General features: G+C 69.2%; 5 protein-coding genes across 5 annotated transcripts; 2 read left to right on the top strand and 3 right to left on the bottom strand.

The window, feature by feature from the left end:
• Window positions 1–27: 27 nt before the first annotated feature.
• On the bottom strand, window positions 28–3,252 carry SYCE2 (synaptonemal complex central element protein 2). The gene is made up of 5 exons (XM_083853479.1): window positions 3,208–3,252; window positions 2,520–2,562; window positions 1,965–2,082; window positions 1,105–1,307; window positions 28–439 (listed from the first exon to the last, which is right to left on the bottom strand). The coding sequence occupies exons 3-5, from the start codon at window positions 2,074–2,076 to the stop codon at window positions 245–247; spliced, it is 510 nt and encodes a 169-aa protein (XP_083709605.1). The 5' UTR covers window positions 2,077–2,082; window positions 2,520–2,562; window positions 3,208–3,252; the 3' UTR covers window positions 28–244.
• Window positions 3,253–3,956: 704 nt separating this feature from the next.
• Window positions 3,957–7,315, bottom strand: FARSA (phenylalanyl-tRNA synthetase subunit alpha). Its single transcript, XM_083853477.1, has 13 exons — window positions 7,125–7,315; window positions 6,396–6,533; window positions 6,206–6,304; window positions 5,971–6,089; window positions 5,769–5,861; window positions 5,553–5,681; window positions 5,353–5,468; window positions 5,178–5,262; window positions 4,993–5,092; window positions 4,745–4,913; window positions 4,584–4,661; window positions 4,204–4,318; window positions 3,957–4,118 (listed from the first exon to the last, which is right to left on the bottom strand). The coding sequence occupies exons 1-13, from the start codon at window positions 7,278–7,280 to the stop codon at window positions 4,013–4,015; spliced, it is 1,503 nt and encodes a 500-aa protein (XP_083709603.1). The 5' UTR covers window positions 7,281–7,315; the 3' UTR covers window positions 3,957–4,012.
• Window positions 7,316–8,124: 809 nt separating this feature from the next.
• On the top strand, window positions 8,125–11,516 carry CALR (calreticulin). The gene is made up of 9 exons (XM_083853475.1): window positions 8,125–8,304; window positions 9,318–9,419; window positions 9,546–9,749; window positions 9,833–9,927; window positions 10,019–10,228; window positions 10,312–10,425; window positions 10,510–10,653; window positions 10,762–10,854; window positions 10,980–11,516. Exons 1-9 carry the CDS (start codon window positions 8,208–8,210, stop codon window positions 11,169–11,171), a joined length of 1,251 nt encoding a protein of 416 aa, XP_083709601.1. The 5' UTR covers window positions 8,125–8,207; the 3' UTR covers window positions 11,172–11,516.
• Window positions 11,517–11,680: 164 nt separating this feature from the next.
• RAD23A (RAD23 homolog A, nucleotide excision repair protein) lies at window positions 11,681–16,374 on the top strand. Its single transcript, XM_083853476.1, is given in 11 exon segments — window positions 11,681–11,856; window positions 13,143–13,304; window positions 13,414–13,480; window positions 13,483–13,603; window positions 13,884–13,897; window positions 13,900–13,938; window positions 14,310–14,437; window positions 14,539–14,614; window positions 14,977–15,107; window positions 15,198–15,353; window positions 15,906–16,374. Coding segments are annotated over 11 exon segments (1,080 nt in total). The 5' UTR covers window positions 11,681–11,784; the 3' UTR covers window positions 16,020–16,374.
• Window positions 16,338–17,717, bottom strand: GADD45GIP1 (GADD45G interacting protein 1). The gene is given in 4 exon segments (XM_083853478.1): window positions 16,338–16,783; window positions 16,786–16,916; window positions 17,355–17,466; window positions 17,469–17,717. Coding segments are annotated over 4 exon segments (651 nt in total). The 5' UTR covers window positions 17,674–17,717; the 3' UTR covers window positions 16,338–16,580.
• Window positions 17,718–19,095: the final 1,378 nt, after the last annotated feature.

The raw sequence follows: 19,095 nt of genomic DNA, 5'->3' as shown, positions 1-19,095 counted from the left end.
CCCTTCGGAGGAACCTTCCGGAGCCCGTTTGGGGTCTTTTGTTCTTTTTGTTTTAATTGTGTTAAAAACCGAACACCAACAGCCCGCGGAAAAGGCGATTTCGGGCTGATATTCCTCATTTCTCTGCCCGCGAAGGAGCAGCTGGCCCGGCGTGGCCGTAACGCCCCCGCTGCTGGGGCTGGGGGCTGCGTGTGGGGGGCTCCCCGCGGGCTCGGGGGGCTCCCCAGGGGCTTGGGGGGCCCTCTCACGCCTCGGGCTGCAGGCACAGGTCCTTGTAGGCGGCCTCCACGGTGCGGCAGACCTGCTGCAGCTCGTCCTCGGCCTGCCGCACGCGCTCCATCACCTCGGCCAGCTCGTGCAGGCGCTCCTGGATCTGCTCGTTGTGCAGGCTGTAGAGCTGGAAGAGCTGCTCCTCCAGCTGCTCGGCCAGGTCGGACACCTTCCAGGAAAAAAAAAAGGGGGGGCGGGGGGGGGGGGGAAATAAAAATCGGGCCACTGGGGACAGGGGGCGGAGGCGCTGGCAGCGCCGCAGGCACAGCCGTCCCCGTCCCCGGGGGGGTGGCAGCTGCGGCCGCCGCGCTGGCACAGCTCCCGGCCCCGCTTGGCCGGCGCCGCCGTCAGCTGCGCCCACGGTAGCCGGAGCACCGGCCGCGGTAGCCACCGAGCGCGGGGTCCCCCCAGCCGCAGCTGCCGGGGCCTGGCTGCCATCTGCGCGCGGGGGGCGCAGGCGGCCCGGAGCCCCCCCCCGTTCCCACCCCCCCGTCCGCGGGGATGGCAGAGGGAGCAAAGTCCGGCGCGGCACGCGGCCAAGCAAGGACACCGAGGACAGGCAGCAGCAGCGCGGGGACGGGGACGGGGGGCGGGCGGCGTCCCCTCCGCCCCCTAAAACAGATCTGGAGGCAGCTGCAGCCGCCCCGGAGGGGCCGGGGCCCCCCCCGCCGGTGCAGCCGCACACCAGGCTCTGCAGCTGGCGCCGGCGCCTCGCGGGATGCCGCCCGCCCGCAGCACCTCCTCTCGCCGTCCCCACGACTTAATTCGGGCGGAATAACGCAATTAAACGCGGCGAGCAGGCGCTAGGCGGCCGCGCGCCCCCCCCCCACGCACCTTCAGCAGCAGGCTCTCGCGGAAGCCGCTCATCACGGTGTGGTCCTCCTTGCGGCTCTCGTTCACCCTGTCGATGAGGCGCTGCGCTCGCTGCCGCAGGTCGCCCACGCTAGAGTCCAGCGCCGCGAAGTAGCGGGAGGCCTGGCCATCCAGAGCCCCCGAGCCCAGCGGGGGGCCGGCGGCCGGCGGCTCCGTCCTCGGCCCAAACACAGCACCCGCGGGTCAGGGGCAAAGGCAGAGCCATGGCCGAAGCCAGCCTCAGCGGGGCCGTTTGGGGAAGCAAAGGCAGGCAGAGCTCGAGGAAACCCCGGCTGCACGGCCAACGGTAAATGAGTCTAATTCCCAGGGAGCTAATTCACCCCAGCGGCTCCTGCGGTGGCTCTCACTAAGGCAGCGAGTGACTTTGCCCGGGCTGGGGGGCACTCGTGGCGTTTGCCAGGGCAGTGACAGGCGCGCCCCAACCCGCACTGGCAAGCAGGGGGCAGGGGGAGCATGGAAACGGCCGATTTGCCCAATCCTGCCCTGCACCGAGCAGCAAGGCAGGCGCTGGGGCTGGGCTTCCCCAAACCGTTTCCCCCTTTGAGGCATGCATCCACGCCGCAGCGCAACGGGCCCCGCTATCAGAAGCGAGCTGGCCAGCCGGTTATGTTAATTAGGAAAGACGACGTTATTAAAGGAGGAAATCTCACTAACGGACACGGTGCCCTGTGAGTTATCAGATTTGGGCCCCGTGGTGTCACCGAGCTCAGCCTGCCCCTGCCGCTCTGCCTGAAGGGTTGTCATTCCTGACACGCAGCACCTTTTTTCCCCTGATTTAGGTTAAAATCAGGAGCCCCCTGGCAGGTGCAAAGCTTCCTACCTCGAGGGGTCCTCGCCAGGGCTTTCGTCTCTGCCCAAACCGGTGAAGAAGGAGCTGTTGCTCTGCATCTCCTCTGGCTCCAGCTCCGGGTCCTCATGCTCCTGATGTGCCATGGTGGCCTGGTGGGGTGGCAGGGAGACATCAGCCTGCGGTGGGCATGGGGTGATGTCCCCATGTCCCCATCCTGTCCCCATGTCCCCATATCCCCATCCTGTCCCCACGTCCCCATCCCATCCCTATGTCCCCATCCCATCCCCATGTCCCCATCCCATCCCCATATCCCCATTCTGTCCCCACGTCCCCATCCCATCCCTATGTCCCCATCCCATCCCCATGTCCCCATCCCATCCCTATGTCCCCATCCCATCCCCACGTCCCCATCCCATCCCTATGTCCCCATTCCATCCCCATGTCCCCATCCCATCCCCATGTCCCCATCCCATCCCCATGTCCCCATCCCGTCCCTATGTCCCCATTCTGTCCCCATCCTGTCCCTATGTCCCCATTCCATCCCCACGTCCCCATCCCATCCCCGTACGGACGGGGCTGCTCCCACCTCGGTCTGAACCCGCGGCTCCGCAGCCAAGCTCCTCAGCAGCCTGCAGGGAATACATTTGGGAATGTCCAGTTAGCCGTAATATTGTGGGTTATTAATAATAATAACTAAGACGGGGGACAAGCGGAGGTGGGCTCCTGGCCCAGAGACCCTGTGGTTCTCCCCCCTCAATAAAAATGGCTCTTTTTGGAGGGGGGAGGCCCCACCACCCAGCAGAGCTCCCGATTTTACACTTTTCCAAAGGGTTAAAGCATTAAACGAGACATTTGAAGCACTGAGCCCAAAATTAAGTAGCAGAAGACGAACAAACAGGTGTTTCTGGAAACTTCTGGTGAGTTTTAGCCAACATGGCAGTGGTTTTTTTTTGCACATTCTCACAGACTCTACGCTCCACACCCCACGAAGCCTGACGTACACAGGCACCACCGTTGGGCCCAGAAGGGCCCAGTCAAGCACTGGGACGGCCCCGGGGCACGGCACCAGCACGGCGGCCGGGATGGCAGCAGGGGCTGTGGGGGAGCCATGAGGCGAGCTGGGCCCCCCCAGAGGGGCCTGGATCAAGGGACTTTGGGGCCAGCTTGGCGTTGGGCTCACAGGAACAGGCCCCAGGGTGGAAAAAGGGGGCCCCAAGGGCAGCGACCCCACGCGGGGAACCACCAGGGCCCGGTTCCTGGCCCCGGTTCCTCACCCTGTGCCGCCTCCCCCGCCATTTTCCCCCCGCGGCCTCGCTGAGGAGAGCACGGTGGGCGGGTCGGCGGCGGGCGGCTGGTGACGGGCACCCGCGCCGGCCAATCAGCGCCCGTCTCCGCCGCGGGCTGGCCAATGGGCGGCCGAGAGGAAAAGAGGCGGGAAGGGCCGCGCTGTGAGGAGAGGGAAGAGCCGCCATTGCGGTGTGAGGGGAGACGAGGTGTGAGTAGCTCCGGGTGGCGTTTTGGGGCGGGGATCGTGGCCGAGGGGCTCAGGAGGGCTGCTGCCGGTCTCCTCCAGGACTTTCCAGGCTCCTCCGCTGATTCGGGGTGTTGTTTTGCAGGTGGGTGCTGCTGGTGCCCAGCCAAAAGCACGGACAGATCTAGCGTGATGTGCTGAGGGAGCCTGGGGCACTCGCACCCCTCTGTGCCGCTGCCACCACGATGCTCCAGTGCCAACGCGGTAAGCCCCAGCACAGCCCCCAGGACGTGAATGCAGCCTGCTCATGAGGAACTCCAGCTCCTGGGCTGCCCCAAGGCCCCCATCCCTCCCCCAGGCTCACCGCAGCAGCCGGGCTCTGCACCACGAGTACCTCACGGGTGCAGCAACCATGTGTCGGGCTGTGGAGAGGCGAGGAGGGCTCCTTCCCCCCCAAAACCCCCTCCCAACCATTCTATCACAATAAAACCTTCTCTCAGCCCTCACCCCGTGCGTGGTCGCTGCCCCCCAGCACACTCAGAGGCACCCGGCTGGGCAAAGGAGGTTTATTGGGGCTGGTTTTCAGGGCAGCGGCGATAAATAGGGCTCTAGACGTCGAGGCGGCACAAGGGGCTGTCGTAGACCATCTGCAGGTTGACCCGGTGCCCCACCAGCTCGCGGATGTTGTTGATGCCGTATTTGATCATGGTGGGGCTGCAGGAGGATGGGGGGGGGGTCAGCAGGGCCGGGCTGGGCCCTCCCTGCCCCGGGGGGGGGCCCTGGCTGCCCCTCGACTCACCGCTCCAGCGAGAGCCCCCAGGCGATGACGGAGACGTTCTCGGGCAGCCCCATGGGCAGCAGCATCTCGGGGCGGAAGACCCCCGAGTTCCCCACCTCCACCCACTTCTTCAGGCCTACAGAGCGAGAAGGGGGGGCCCCCACCCCACAGGGCGTGAGATTAGGGGGGCGTCCACCTACGGGGCACCCCACAGAACCCCCCGCACACTTTGCAGAGGGTCACAGGCTCCTCAGGGGTGCCCCCAGCCCCACAGGAGAGGGAGAGGTTAAGCTGATCCCCAAATTCCACAGAGAATGAGGCTGAGCCGACCCCCCCGCCTAAAAAAAAAACCCGCACAGAGCCCCCCCACGCCTCGCAGGGATCCCGCAGGAGCCCCTCACCCTCGTGGTAGCTGAACACCTCCATGCTGGGCTCTGTGTAGGGGTTATAGGCCGGCTTGAAACGCAGCTTGGTGATGCCTGGGGGGGAAGAGGGGTGTCAGGGGGGTGCCCCAGCCCCCTGCCCTTGCCCCGGTGACCCCCCCCCGAGCCCCCCCCCGTACCCAGCTTGGTGAAGAACTGCCGGAGGGTGCCCATGAGGTGGCCCAGGGTGAGCCCGCGGTCAGCCACCACCCCCTCCACCTGGTGGAACTCGGCCAGGTGGGTGGCGTCCAGGCTCTCGTTGCGGAACACGCGGTCGATGGAGAAGTACTTCACGGGGGTGAACTTATCCTGGAAAAAAAATGGGGGGGGGAGTCAGGCAATGCCCCCCCACGCTCGTTTTCCCCCCCGTCCCCAAAACCCGGCCCACCTGGCAGGCCAGGTGGTAGAGCGCGCGGGCGCTGGCAGACGTGGTGTGCGTGCGCAGCAGGTTCTTCCGTGCCTCCTCCACCTTCCACTCGTATTTGTACCTGGGGGGTGGGCTTAGCTCAGTCCCAGCACTACTGGGGAGGCGTGGGGGGGGCGGCAGAGCCCCCCCAAACCCACCCCGCTCACCCCTGCGAGCCGTAGCCTCCCTGCGAGTGCACCTTCTTCACCTTGGCCATGTAGCTGGCGGGCAGCTCGGGGGCTTCAGCGGGGTCTGTGGGGGGAAAAGGGGGGGTCAGCGGGGATTTGGGGGGCACGGGGTGGGGTGGGGGGGGCAGCGGGGATTCGGGCCCCCCCCACGCACCCTGCAGGAAGAAGGTGTCGTGCTGGTCCCGCGCCGGGTGCTGCTGGGGCTGGAAGAGGGCGTCGAAGTTCCAGAAGGAGCTCTCCACAAAATTGTCGGTGGGCATCTCTGTGAACCTGGGGGGGGGCTGCGGCGTCACTCGGGGGGGGGCTGCGCTGTCGTAGCCCCCCCCCCCGTGTGTCATCCCCCTCCCCACTCACCCCATCTCCAGGAAGATCTGGCGGAGCTGGGAGCGCACCTTGAGCAGGGGGTGGAGGTGGCCGCAGGCGGGCGGCAGCCCCAGCGCCGAGAAGTTGTAGGGCTTGAAGGGGAGCTGGCGCCACGAGCCCCTGCGGGGGGGGGAAGGGGGGGGGTTATGGGGTCGTTCAGGGAGGGGGGGGCACAGTTGGGGCCCCCCCGGGTGCCCCCAGACTCACGTCGCGATCATCTCCGGCGTCAGGTCGGTCTCCTGCCGCGTCACCGCCGTGCTGAAGGCGCTGCCCTTGCGGATCCAGTAGGACTTGAGGGTGCTGGGGGGGGGCAATATGGTTTTTTTGGGGGGGGAATAGGGTTTTTTTGGGGGGGGGGGGATATGGGGTTTGGGGGGGGGATGCGGGGTCTGCCCGTGCCCCCGCTCACACTTCGAGCAGCAGCTTCCTCCTCTTGAGGTCGTTGCGCTCGCGCTCGGGCAGGCCGGCGGCGTCGCCCTGCTGCACCCTCCGCAGGCTCTCCTGCACCGCGTCCTGCACCGCCTCCACCTGCGGGGATGGATGGACAGACGGACGGATGGACCGGTGGGTGGCCCCCAGCCCCCCCCCCGGGTGTGGGGGGGAGGGGACACAAACCGGGGCCGCGCGGGGCCGGGGACACTCACGGCACGGAAGACGCGGGGGCCGCCGGGCGCCGCCTTGTCGAGGCGCAGCCACTTGTTGGCCATGGCCTTGCTGAAGCCCACCTGGGCACCGGGCAGCTTCTGCGGGGGGGGGGGACACCGGGGGGGGCGGTGAGGACCCCCGGGAACCCCCCGGGACCCCCCCCCATCCCCGTGGCCCCCTCCTGCTCACCATGGCGTCGCTCTGGGGCAGCCCGTCAGCGGGGAGGCTGCGGAAGAGCCGCACCTCGGGGCTGCCGTCCCGCAGCACCTCCGCGCCCTCGGCGCTCAGCTCCCAGCGCGTGGCCGCCCGCGCCTCCGCCTCGATCACCTGCGGGCGGCACCGGGAATGGCACCGGCATCGGCACCGGGAGCACCGGCACCGGGAACAGGACCGGGAGCGGCACTGGGATTAGCACCGGGACCGGGAATAGGACTGGGAATGGGTCCCGGATCGGCACCGGGATTAGCACCGGGACCGGGAATAGCACCGGAATCACCGGGATCGGCACCGGGACTAGGACCAGGAATGGCACTGGTATCGGCACCGGGTCCACCAGGATCAGCGCTGGGACCGGAAATGGCACCGGCATTGGCACCCGGACTGGTATTGGCACCGGGAATGGCACCGGGACCGGCACCGGGACCGGGATTAGCACCAGGGTCAGCGGCACCGGGAATAGCAGCGGCAGCGTGGTCAGTAGGGGGATCGGGACCAGGATTGGCACCGGGAAGAGGACCGGCATCAGCACCGGGACCGGGAAAGGGACCGGGATCGGCACCGGGAATAGCACCGGGACCGGGGTCAGTGGCACCGGGAATAGCATCAGTACCAGGACGGGGACAGGCACCCGGCCCGGGATCGCCGGCACCGGGATCACCGGCACCGGGCCCCGACCCCCGCGGGACGCGGCGCCCCCACCTCTCCGAGCGCCTGCAGGCTCTTGACGGCGCCCACCAGCGTCTGGTGGTCGAGGCCGAGCGCGGCGGCCGCCTCCAGGCTGCAGAGGCCGCCCCCGGGCCCCGGCGGCTCCCGCTCCAGCCGCTGCAGCAGCAGCTCCGCCACGCTCGGCGACATCGCGGCGGCCGGAAGCGCTCCCGCCGCCACCCGGAAGCGTTCCGCTCATGCCGCGTGTGGGCGCCGCCATCTTGAGTGCGGCGGGAGGGAGGCGCCATCTTGGGAGTGGCGGGGCAGCCTGGGGGCCGCGGGGAGGCGGAGGCTGCGAGGAGTGGCGGGAGGGGCTGTGACGTTATGAGGGTGGAGAGTGACGTCACGAGGTTAAAAGTGACGTCATGGGAGCTAGCTGACATCACAACACAGCGGGGGATCCCCGGGCCCGTTACCATGACGACAGCCCCCCCCTTACAGGCTGTTGCCATGGCAACGCCCCCGGGACCCCAGCACCGCCCCCATCGGGGGGGGGGGGCTCGCCCCACCCTGCACATGCCCAGTGCGACATGCGACATGACGTCACCGCGCGACATGACGTCATCACCGATTGCATCACGGCTCCAATTTGGACCTTAAGCCCCGCAGGCCGGCTGGGGGCACCCCTTGGGTTCCCCCCCCGTGCACCGTCGCGGTGCTATTATGGGGTTGCGGCGCTCCCCCCCCCCCCCACGTGGTCCGCAGGTGGCCAGGCCCTCCCCCCCCAGCCACGTGACCGCGGCGACGCGCCCCGCGGAGGGAGGGGGGAGCGCGGGGGGGGGCGTCTCCCTCCGAACGCGTGGTCGCTCCTCATTGGCCTCCCGGCTCAGCCAATAGGAAGCGGCCATCTGGGACGCCAACGTTCGGGGGCGCCGCCGCCGCCGGCCAGCGGGCGGTAGGCCAATGGTAGCGGGCGCCGCGAGGGCGCCGGCCAATGGGCAGCGTCCGGGGGCGGGCCGAGGGGCGGCGGGCGTATAAAAGGCGCCATCGCCGTCACCCCCCTCCGCAGTGCCGGGCTCCGCCGGGCCGGGAGGGAGGGTGCGCCCCGACTGGGCCGTGTGGGACCGCGCCGCCGCCATGAGCCGCCTCGGCCTCCCCCTCCTGCTCGCCGCCCTCCTGGCGCTGGCGGCGGCTGGGCCCACGGAGTTCTTCCGGGAGGAGTTCTCGGATGGAGGTGAGGGGGGGCGAGAGGGGAGGGGGCCCTGACGGGAGGGGAGGGGCGAGAGGGGAGGGGGCCCGGAGGGGAAGGGGGGGAGAAAGAGGAGGGAGAAAGGGGAGGGAGGGGGCCCTGAGGGGAGGGGGCCCTGAGGGGGGAGGAGCGAAAGGGGAGGGAGATTCGGAGTGGCCAGGGAGGGGTCTCTGGGGGTCCTGAGGGGATCCGTGGGAAAAAGGGGAAGGGGCTGCGGGGGGGCTTGAGGAGAAATGGGGGGGGCTTGGAGGCCGCCCGTAGGCTGGGAGTTGGGGGCTGTGGTGGGGGGATGGCCTGGGTAAAAGGGGGGCTCGGGGGGAAGAGGTTTACATGGGCAGGGACTGGAGGGGATCAGGGTTATGGGAAAGGTGGGGAGGGATGGGAGAGGTGGGGCTGCAGGGAGGCAGGTTGTACGGGGGGCGCGAGGGGGTGAGGGCCTCGGGGCTCTCCTGGTTTGGATGTTTTTGGGGGGACGTGATCCAGCCGGCCTCACCTGGGCTGGGGAGCGGGGCCCTGAGAGGGCTGCGGGGGCAAAGTGGCCCCCATTCAGCCACAGGGGACAAAGGGCCGGGGCTGAGGAGTGGCCCCGCGAGGGAAGGAGGCTGCTCAGTGGGGGCAGAACCGCCCCGAGCAGGGTGTTCCCCCACGGGGGTGGCGTGGGATGGGAGCTGGCTCTCACTGTGGGTTCGTTCTTGTCTGGAGCCCTAAATCCTGCTGCAGCCCTGCAGCAAGGGACAGCCCCGGAGCCTTATTTCTGCCTCCCCCAAGCTTCCAGCGAGGCAGGGGACACGGGGTCCCCTCCCTTATCGCTGTGGCTGCAGGTGGGCAGGCAGCAATCCTGACAGGCCGCTCTGGAGCGTGAAAAGCCAGCGCGGGGCTGTGCAGGTGGCCGGGAGCCGCCCCGCTTCCGGCCCTGCGGGGAGGGGCAGAACCCATTTCCTTCTGCTGGGGGAGGACCGGAGCCGGGGCATGGGGTCTTCAGCGCTCCTCTCCTGCAGATGCCTGGACCCAGCGGTGGGTGGAATCCAAGCACAAGCCGGACTACGGGCGCTTCGTCCTGACTGCCGGGAAGTTCTACGGCGATGCTGAGAAGGATAAAGGTGGGGCACGAACCCCAGGGGACAATTAATTAACAACTTGTGCTTGTTACAGCCTCGGCTGGGGGCTGCTGGGGGGGGCCGGTGCTGGTCAGGGCTCAGCATGGGTGGGTTTTGGTGCCCCGGCAGGGATCCAGACAAGCCAGGACGCGCGCTTCTACGCCCTCTCGTCCCGCTTCGAGCCCTTCAGCAACCGGGACAAGACGCTGGTGGTGCAGTTCACGGTGAAGCACGAGCAGAACATCGACTGTGGCGGTGGCTACGTCAAGCTCTTCCCGGCTGGCCTGAGCCAGGAGGACATGCACGGCGACTCAGAGTACAACATCATGTTCGGTGCGTTGCTGCCCCCCCATGCTGCCCCCCCGGCAGCGGCAGGCTCGTTTCCCCCACCCCATAACCCCTCTGTCCCCCCCCAGGCCCTGACATCTGCGGCCCCGGCACCAAGAAGGTGCACGTTATCTTCAACTACAAGGGCAAGAACGTTCTCATCAACAAGGACATCCGCTGCAAGGTGCGTGGGGGGGCGCGGGGCGGGGGCTCAGCCCCTCCCGGTGGTGCTGTGGGGAGGAGCCCGGCCCCGCTGAGCACCCTCTCCCCCGCAGGACGACGAGTTCACCCACCTCTACACCCTCATCGTGCGCCCCGACAACACCTACGAGGTGAAGATCGACAACAGCAAGGTGGAGTCGGGGAGCCTGGAGGACGACTGGGACTTCCTGCCCCCCAAGAAGATCAAGGACCCCGAGGCCAAGAAGCCCGACGACTGGGACGAGCGGGCCAAGATCGACGACCCCGAGGACTCCAAGCCTGAGGTGGGGGGCGCCCGGGGGGCTGGGGGGAGACGTGGGAGGCCTGTGGCAGAGCCCTGACCCCCCTCCCCGTTTTTGCCCCCCAGGACTGGGACAAGCCTGAGCACATCCCTGACCCCGACGCCAAGAAGCCGGAGGACTGGGACGAGGAGATGGACGGGGAGTGGGAGCCCCCCGTCATCCAGAACCCCGAGTACAAGGTGAAGCCCGGCGCCCCCCGGGGGTCCCTGGGGAGCCAGGGTGGGGCCGTGCCCCTCTCAACCTTGCCTATGACCCCCCCCCAGGGCGAGTGGAGGCCGCGGCAGATCGACAACCCCAACTACAAGGGGAAGTGGGTGCACCCCGAGATCGACAACCCCGAGTACACGCCCGACCCCAGCATCTACGCCTATGACAGCTTCGGCGTCATTGGCCTTGACCTGTGGCAGGTGGGAGGAGGGGCTGGGGCCGGGGGTGCCCCCCGTGGCTTTTTGGGGGTCCTCTCAATCCCCACAACCCCCCAGGGGTCCTGCTGAGCCCCCCCTGCTCTGCCCTAGGTGAAATCGGGCACCATCTTCGACAACTTCCTCATCACGGATGACGAGAAGTTTGCTGAGGAGTTCGGCAACGACACCTGGGGGGCCACCAAGGTAGGGGGGGGATGCACACACACGGAGCGGGCTTCCCCCCATGTCCCTGGCGCGTTGGGGGTGCCACGGTGCCCCCCTGTGTCCCCACCTTGGGGTGCTGTGCTGACCCCCCCTGCGCCCCGCAGGAGGCGGAGAGGAAGATGAAGGAGCAGCAGGACGAGGAGCAGCGGAAGAAGCAGGAGGAGGAGGACAAGCAGCGCAAGGAGGAGGAGGGGGATGAGGAGGGGGACGCAGATGACGATGAGGAGGATGATGATGAAGATGAGGAGGCGGAGAAGGAGGAGGACGCGGGGGCGGCCCCCAAGGATGAGCTGTGAGGGGTGGGAGGCCCCGGTCCCGCCGCACCGGGCCCCGCCGGGGCAGCGCCCCGACCCCGCGGGGAGCGAGCGTAATGTCTCTGTGAGACCTGGACTTCGGTTTTTTAACGGGCGGCCCCTCCCGGCCCGGGGGGAGGGGGCGGCGCCGGGGCCGCCCGGGGGGCGCGGGGCGAGGACTCAGGAACGGCACCGGGCCCGGTACCGGGGGGGGGGAGGGTTGGGGACGCGGCCCCGGTGCCGGGGGGGAGGGCTTGGAAGGGGTTGGGGGTGGGGTGGGGGCGCCCCCCGCGCCCGTAGGTGGCCGCGCTGCGGTTTGTGTTAAATTAAAGCTCGTCCCGGCCCCTCCGCCTCGCCTCCGCTCTGTCCGCCCGCGCCATCTTCCCCGCGCGCCGCCATTTTGTGCGCGCCGCGCGTCACGTGACCGCGCCGCCGCCGCCACCCCCGTCACGTGACGGCGGCGGCCGCGCGAGGGGGGGAGGGGAGGGGGGAGCGGCGGCGTGACGCAAGTTCCGGCCGTGCGTCACGTGAGGCGGAAGCGGCGGGGCGCCTAAGATGGCGGCGGCGTGAGTTGCATGTTGTGGGGCCGCCGGGAGGAGCCGCCGCCGCCGCCGCCATGGCGGTGACCGTGACGCTGAAGACGCTGCAGCAGCAGACCTTCAAGATCCGCATGGAGCCGCACGAGACGGTGCGGAGGGGGGGCGGCCCCGGGGAGGGGGGGGGGCAGGCCCGGGAGGGGGGGAGGAGCGGGGCGGGGGGGGGGTTGGGGGCGCCCCCCCCCCCCGCTGTGGTACGACCCGGGGCGGGGGGGGACGGGATTCGGTTTGGGGGGAGGCTCGGGGTCACCCCATGGATGCAGGGGGCGGGCGGGGGGTGCAGCCCTCCCCCCAACGGTGCAGCCCTCCCCTCCTTCCCCTCCCCTCTGGTATACCCCCCTCTCTTCCCCCCCCCAGTGGTGCGGCCCCCCCGCATCCTGCGGCCCCCCAGCCCCCCGAAATGGGGCAGGCCTCCTCCCCCCCTCCCCCTCCTCCCTTTCCATCCCCCCCAACCCCCCTTCCTCCCCCCGGCGTCGCCCCCAAAATGGGGGAGTCCAGCCCCCTCTTTCCCCCCCCCAAATGGGGCAATCCCAGTCCCTCCTCCCCCCGGCATCGCCCCCCCCAAGCGGTGCAGTCCAAGCCCCCCTTGCCCCCCCCCCCCAAGGGGCCGTGGTTTTAGGGCCGGGGGGGCCCCGCGGAGCCCTGTGGGGGCTGGGGGAGCTCGGGGCAGCCCCCCCCCGGTGGTTGCCGCCCACGAGGACGTGCCCCCCCCCTTCGCTTTGGGGGGCAATCTTCTGCTTTTAGGTCACCCCTCGCTTTTGGGGTGATTTTTCCCTTTTGGGGTTTCTCTGCTTTTGGGATCATTTCCCCTCTTGGAGCGCCCCTGCTTTTGGGGCGAGCCTCCTCCGTTTGGGGTAATCTCCTTTAGGGATGTCCCTGTTTTTTGGGGTGCACTTGCTTTTGGGGTGATCCTTCTCTATTTGGGGTGATCTCCCCTTTTTGTGTGTCTCTACTTTTGAGGCGGCCTCTCTCTTTAGGGATGTTCCTGATTTTAGGGTGACGCTCCTCAGTTTGGGGTGATTTTCCTCTTTTGGAGTGCCCCTGCTTTTGGGGTGATGCTCCTCCATTTGGGGTGATTTTCCTGTTTTGGGGTACCCTTGCTTTTTGGGGGTAATCCCCTCTTTTGGGGGTAATCATCCTCTTTTGGGGTGTTCCTCCTCCGTATAGAGTGATGTCTCCCTTTAGGGCTGGCCCCCTCCTTTTGGGGTGTCCCTGCTTCTGGGGTGACTTTCTTTTTTTGGGTTGCCCTCCTCCTTTTGGGGTACCCCTCCGTTTCGGGTTGCCTTCCCCCTTCCGCAGTGCCCCCCCCCCCTTCCGCGGTGACCCCCCTTTGCCCCCCCCCCCCCCTCCGCGGTGACCCCCCCTTTGCCCCCCCCAGGTGCGGGCGCTGAAGGAGAAGATCGAGGCGGAGAAGGGCAGCGACGCCTTCCCCGTGGCGGGCCAGAAGCTGATCTACGCGGGCAAGATCCTGAGCGACGAGGTGCCCATCCGCGAGTACCGCATCGACGAGAAGAACTTCGTCGTCGTCATGGTCACCAAGGTGCCCCCCCCCCCCCCCAAATCCCCCCATTGACCCCCCCCAAATCCCCCCCTTGACCCCCCCCGACCCCCCCATCCCCAACCCCCCCGCTCACCCCCCCCTCCCGCAGGCCAAAGCCGCCGCGCTGGGCACCGCAGCGCCTGAAGCCGCCGCAGCCGCTGCCGCCGCCTCAGAACCCCCCCGGCGCCGGGGCCCCCCCCGGCCGCTGACGCCGTCCCCCCCCCGCCGCCGGCGGCCCCCAGCGAGGAGCCGGCCCCCCAGGACCTCCCCCCGCTCACGGCGGCGGAGCCCGCGGCGGGGTAAGGAGGAGGGGGTCGTTTGTAACGGGGGGGGGGGTGTGTGTTAAATTTATTTGCCCCCCCTCTCCCGGTGTTAGCTGGTGGTGTTTTGGGGTCAAGCAGAGAGGGGATTTTGGGGAGATTTAGGGATTTGCGGGGGGCGGGGGCAGTATGAAGGGGGATTTGGGGTGTTATAGGGAAGGGGGATGGGTGGGGGGGTATGGAGGATTTTTTTTGGGGGGGGGGGCTGGTGAGATCTCTCGGACAGCCCCGCTGCCATGTCTCTCTCTTGAATTCGCAGCTCTGTTCCCCCCCAGGTGGTGCGGGGCGCTCGGCCGACGCTGCCTCCACCCTCGGTGGGTGCTGGGGGGGGGTGCTGGGCGGGGGGGGTCTGCAGGGGGATGGGGGGGTCGGGGGGGGCTCCAGGAGCAGGGGAGCGCGAGGAGGGGTTTGGTAAGTGGGGGATGGGGGGTGAGGAGGTGGGGGGGTGGGGGTGGGGGTGGGGGAGGGTCTGAGAGGGTGGGGAGGGTCTGGGGGGGGCACGTTATGGGGGGGTCAAAATAAGGGCAAGGAATTGGGGTCTTCTGGGGGGTGTTGGGGGGGGGAACGGAGCTGGGGGAGGATTTTTGGGTAGGGGTGGGGCGGTGCGGCTCTGGCCAAGGGTTTTGGGGAATGGGGGGGGGATTTTTGAGGGGGGGTCAAGGGGTGGCGCTGACCCTCCCCGCAGTGACGGGCTCGGAGTACGAGACGATGCTGACCGAGATCATGTCCATGGGCTACGAGCGCGAGCGGGTGGTGGCCGCGCTGCGCGCCAGCTACAACAACCCCCACCGCGCCGTCGAGTACCTGCTGACGGTGAGCGGGGGCCGGGGGGCTGCTGGGGGGGCTACGGGGGGTGCGGGACCCCCCCGACCCCCCCCTCACCCTCTGTGCCCCCCCCCCCCCCCCCCCCCCAGGGCATCCCCGGGAGCCCCGAGCCCGAGCGGCCGCCGGTGCAGGAGAGCCGCCCCCCGGAGCAGCCCCCGCCTGAAGGTCGGTCGGGGCGGGGCCTCTGCGGGACACGCCCCCTAGTGGGAGGGGCCAGATGTGGCCACGCCCCCTGATGGGCGTGGGTGGGCGGAGCCAGGGGTGTGGCTCCTCCCTTTATGGGGTGGGGTTAGTGGGCTGGTGGGGGTGTGACCTGGGGAAGCCCCGCCCCTTCCCGAAGCTCCGCCCCCTCCCGAAGCTCCGCCCCCCTCCTTTGGGTGGGCAGCTCATTGTGCAGGGGTGCGGCTTACCGCTGCCCCCACCCCTTTGTGGGCGTGTCTCGGCTAAAAGGGGCGTGGCCTCTGCTGGGGTGGGCGTGGCCTGCACAGACCTCGCCCCCACACCCCGCCCCTTGCCCCCCCACCCAGGGGAGAACCCGCTGGAGTTCCTGCGGGAGCAGCCGCAGTTCCAGAACATGCGGCAGGTGATCCAGCAGAACCCGGCCCTGCTGCCCGCCCTGCTCCAGCAGCTGGGCCAGGAGAACCCCCAGCTCCTGCAGGTACCGCGCCCCCCGCCCCGGGACCCCCCAGACCGCCCCGGGGACCCCCAGCTCACCCTGCCCTCCTCCTCCCCCCCCCCCCCCCCCCAGCAAATCAGCCAGCACCAGGAGCAGTTCATCCAGATGCTGAACGAGCCGCTGGGGGAGCTGGGCGACCTCGAGGGCGAGATGGGTGCCATCGGGGACGAGTCCCCGCAGATGAACTACATCCAAGTGACGCCTCAGGAAAAAGAAGCCATAGAAAGGGTAAGGGGGGCGCGGGGGGGCGGGCATCAGTGGGGGCAGGGCTAATGGGGGGCAGCCATCAGTAGGGACCAGAGTTAACGGGGGGGGCAGCCATCAGTAGGGGCCAGAGTTAACGGGGGGGCAGCCATCAGTAGGGACCAGAGTTAACGGGGGGGCAGCCATCAGTAGGGGCCAGAGTTAATAGGGGGCAGCCATCAGTAGGGGCCAGAGTTAACGCTGGGAGGGAGAGGGGAGGCTCCCAGTGCGTTTTGGAGCCCGACTTAGTGGCGATGGGGTACCGGGGAGCAGCGGTAGGAGCAGTAACAGGTACAATAATTAGCAGGAAAATAAATAATTGGTCAGAAACCTGATTTAAAGCGGGGTAACTGCTTCCCGGCCATCAGTAGGGACCAGGGTAAACGCTCCGAAGCACAGCGCAGGCTGGGCCGCGCCCTGTTGTAGGGTTGCTGTCCTGCGGGGGCGAGCGGTAGCTCTGCGGGAGGGTGGGGGGGAGGCGGGGGCATCAGTAGGGCCCAGAGTGAACGCCCCCCTCCCCCTTTGCGCCCCCCCCAGTTGAAGGCGCTGGGCTTCCCCGAGAGCCTGGTGATCCAGGCCTACTTCGCCTGCGAGAAGAACGAGAACCTGGCGGCCAACTTCCTGCTCAGCCAGAACTTCGACGACGACTGAGACCGACGCCGGGGGGGGGCCGGGAACCCCCCCACGCCCCCCCAGGGGCTGCACAGCCTTGCCCCTGGGGGGGGGGCCACGGGGAGGGGCGAGGCTGGGACCCCCCCCTTGGGCCCCACCACGTCCCAAGGGAGGGGCAGCAATGGGTGCCGACCCCCCCCAGGGCCCGCTCCGGACAAACGCTCCTCCCTGTGCCCCCCCTCCCCCCGAATTCCTCCCCCCCTCCCCAAATTCCCTCCCATTTGGCCCTGGGGGGGAGGGCGGCCCCGCGGGAGATTAAAAAAAAAAACAAAAAAAAACAGAACACAAAGAAACAGCTCGGGGAAAGAGATTAAACGCAGAATTTTAAACCCGGCCTACGTGCGAGTGCCCAGAGCTTTTGGGGGAAAAAGAGAGATTTTGGGGAAAGGAGGGGGCCTTTTGGGGAAGGAATGAGCTCTTTGGGGGTGCTTTGGGCTGAGGGGAGGCAGTCAGCCCAGCGCCCCCGAGGGATTTTGGGGGGCACACCCCCATCCCGCTCCTGTTTTTTTGGGGGGGGGTTGGGGTCTCCGTTTGGCGCTGCTACGGGGGGGCCTCTCCCGCCCCGGGAGCACCGGGGGGGCGTTGGGAGGCCGCAGCCTCGGCGGCGGCCAGGGCGCTGCGCGCGGCCTCCTCGCGCTCCTGTCGCCGCTGCCGCTTCTCGCGGCGCCGCTCCTCCCGCTCCAGGTCCTGCAGCAGCGCCTGCGCCCGGGGGTCTCCGGGCCGGGGGGGGGCCCCCAGGCGCGCCCCGCCTCCGCCAGCAGCCGCTGCCGCCGGGCGGCCTCCCGCAGCCTCCGCTCCCGCGCCTCCGCCCGCTCCTGCCGCCAGGCCGCCACCGCCGCCGGCATCGCCGCCAGGCTCCGCGCCACCAGCCGCTGCCTGCGGGGACGGGACGGGACCGGGGGGTCGGGGGGACACCGGGAGCTGCCCCCCCCATACACACCCCCCGGCATCTGCCCCGCTGCTTCCTGACGGACCCGAGGGGACTCCCGGTTGCCCCCCCCCCCCCCCGGTCCCGTCTCCCCTCCCATCTGTCCCCGGTGTCGCCGCCCCCCAGGTCCCAGGCCCCCAGGTCCCAGCCCCCTCCGGTTCTCCCGGTACCCTCCCCCCATCCCTGGTCCCCCCCCACCAGTCCCAGCCCTCTGCGGTCCTCCCGGTGCCCCCCCCGGCTCCCCCCCCTCCCCCAATCCCCGGTATCCCCCCCCCCCTCCGGTCCCAGTCCTCTCCGGTTCTCCCGGTGCCCCCCCCCCCCAGTCTCCGGTTCTCCCGGTGCCCCCCCCCCTTCCCGCTACCCCCCAGCCCCGTCCCGGTCCCCACCTCTCCTCCCTCCGCCTCGCCTCCTCCCGCTCCCGCCGCTCCAGCTCCGCCTCCACGTCCCGCAGCGGCGGCTCCCACTCCCGCTCCTCCGCCTCCCGCTCCCGCAGCTCCCCGGGCTGGGCCACAGCCGCTCCGGCGCGACCCCCGCCGCCTCCCCCAGCCTCCCGAAGCGCCGCGCCGCCGCCCGCTGCTCCTCGGCCCCCGGCGGCGGCGGCGGGGGAACCGTGCGGGGCCGCAGCGGAGGCGCCCGGTACGGCCGCACCGGGACCGCGGCCCGGGCCAGGCCCAGTGCCAGGCCCCGCAGAGTGGGCGCCGCCATCTTGTGCGGCGGGGCGGAAGTGGCGTCGGACGGGAGGGCGAAGGGCGGAAGCGGGTGAAGGTGCGGGCGGAAGTGGGTGAAGGTGAGGGCGGAAGCGGGCCGGGAGGTGGGGGGGGGCAGGAAGCCGGGGGGAGGGGGGGAGGTGGAGAAGGGGGTGGTTGCAGGCACGGGGGGGCCCGGGGCGGGGGGGACAATATTTGGGGTGACCCCGGGGAGGGGCGGTATTTGCAGGGTGCCGCGGGGGGGGGCGATATTTGGGGTGACCCGTGGGGGGGGGGGGCGAAATTTGGGGGAGGGGCAATATATGGGGTGACGGGGGGGCGATATTTGGGGTGACCCGGGGGGGTGGCGAAATGGGGGGGGGGGGCAATATATGGGGTGACGGGGGGGAAATTTGGGGTGACCGGGGGTTGGCGAAGATATTTGAGGTAGTGTTGGGGGGTCCCGATATTTGGGGTGCTCCGGGGGGGCCCTCCCACACCGCCCCCAACGCGTGGGCCCCCCCTGGGGGGGTTGGGCTCAGGCTCCCCTTCCCCCCGGCCCCCCCCCGGGCCCTACAGCAGACGGGGGGGGGGCGGGGCCACCCCCCCCTCCTTTGGCTCGAGCCGCGGGGCCGGGGGGGGGGCCGGGGGGGCCCTAATGGCTTCCAGGCCTCGGCAGGCGGTGAAAAACCGCCGCTAACCGGAGCCAAAATCCCCTGAAATCGCCCCAAACCTCCCCCGGGCCTCCCCTGCCGTGGGGACCCGGCCCCCCCCCGCCCCCCCCCGCGGCCTCAGGTGTCGGGGGGGGGCTGTGGGAGGGGCTGGAAGGCGGCCGGGTTTTGGGGCAGTTTTGCCCGATTTTGGGGCCTCTGCGGTTCCCGCGCCGCTGCCTTTGTTCTTCCGGTGGCTCTGCCCTGGGGGGGCGTTTGTGCCCCACCCCCCCCCGCCAGGTCCTTCCTGCCCAGCCGTGTGTGTCCTGGGGCTGGCAGGTGGCATGTCGCGACATATCGTGGCGTGTCATGACGTGTCGCAGCGTGTCGCGACAAACTGTGGCGTGTTCCAATGTATCACGGTGTGTCGTGACGTATCGCAGCGTCACGACATATCGCGGCGTGTCCCAACATATTGCAGCGTGTCACGACGTCCTGGTGTGTCACGACATATCGCTGGTGTGTCACGACATATCACTGCTGTGTCACGATATATCATGGCGTGTCCCGACATCGTGGTGTGTCGCGACGTATTGCGGCGTGTCGCAACGTATCGCATCGTTTCCTGACGTATCGTGGTGTGCCCCGACGTATCGCAGCACGTCACGACATCGTGGCATGTCCTGACATATTGCGGCATGTCACGACGCGCGTCACCGCGTGCTCCGTCTGCTGCTGGGTGTCCCCATGCCCCCTCCCCCCGGGGGGGGGGGCACCCTATTTTGGGCCAC

This window comes from Anser anser (genome assembly GCF_964211835.1).
Source record: "Anser anser genome assembly, contig: HAP1_SCAFFOLD_296, whole genome shotgun sequence".
In the NCBI taxonomy this organism is placed as follows: domain Eukaryota; kingdom Metazoa; phylum Chordata; class Aves; order Anseriformes; family Anatidae; genus Anser; species Anser anser.
The sequence above is the reverse complement of the archived record's forward strand: the minus strand, read 5'-3'. Positions and strand labels throughout refer to the sequence as shown.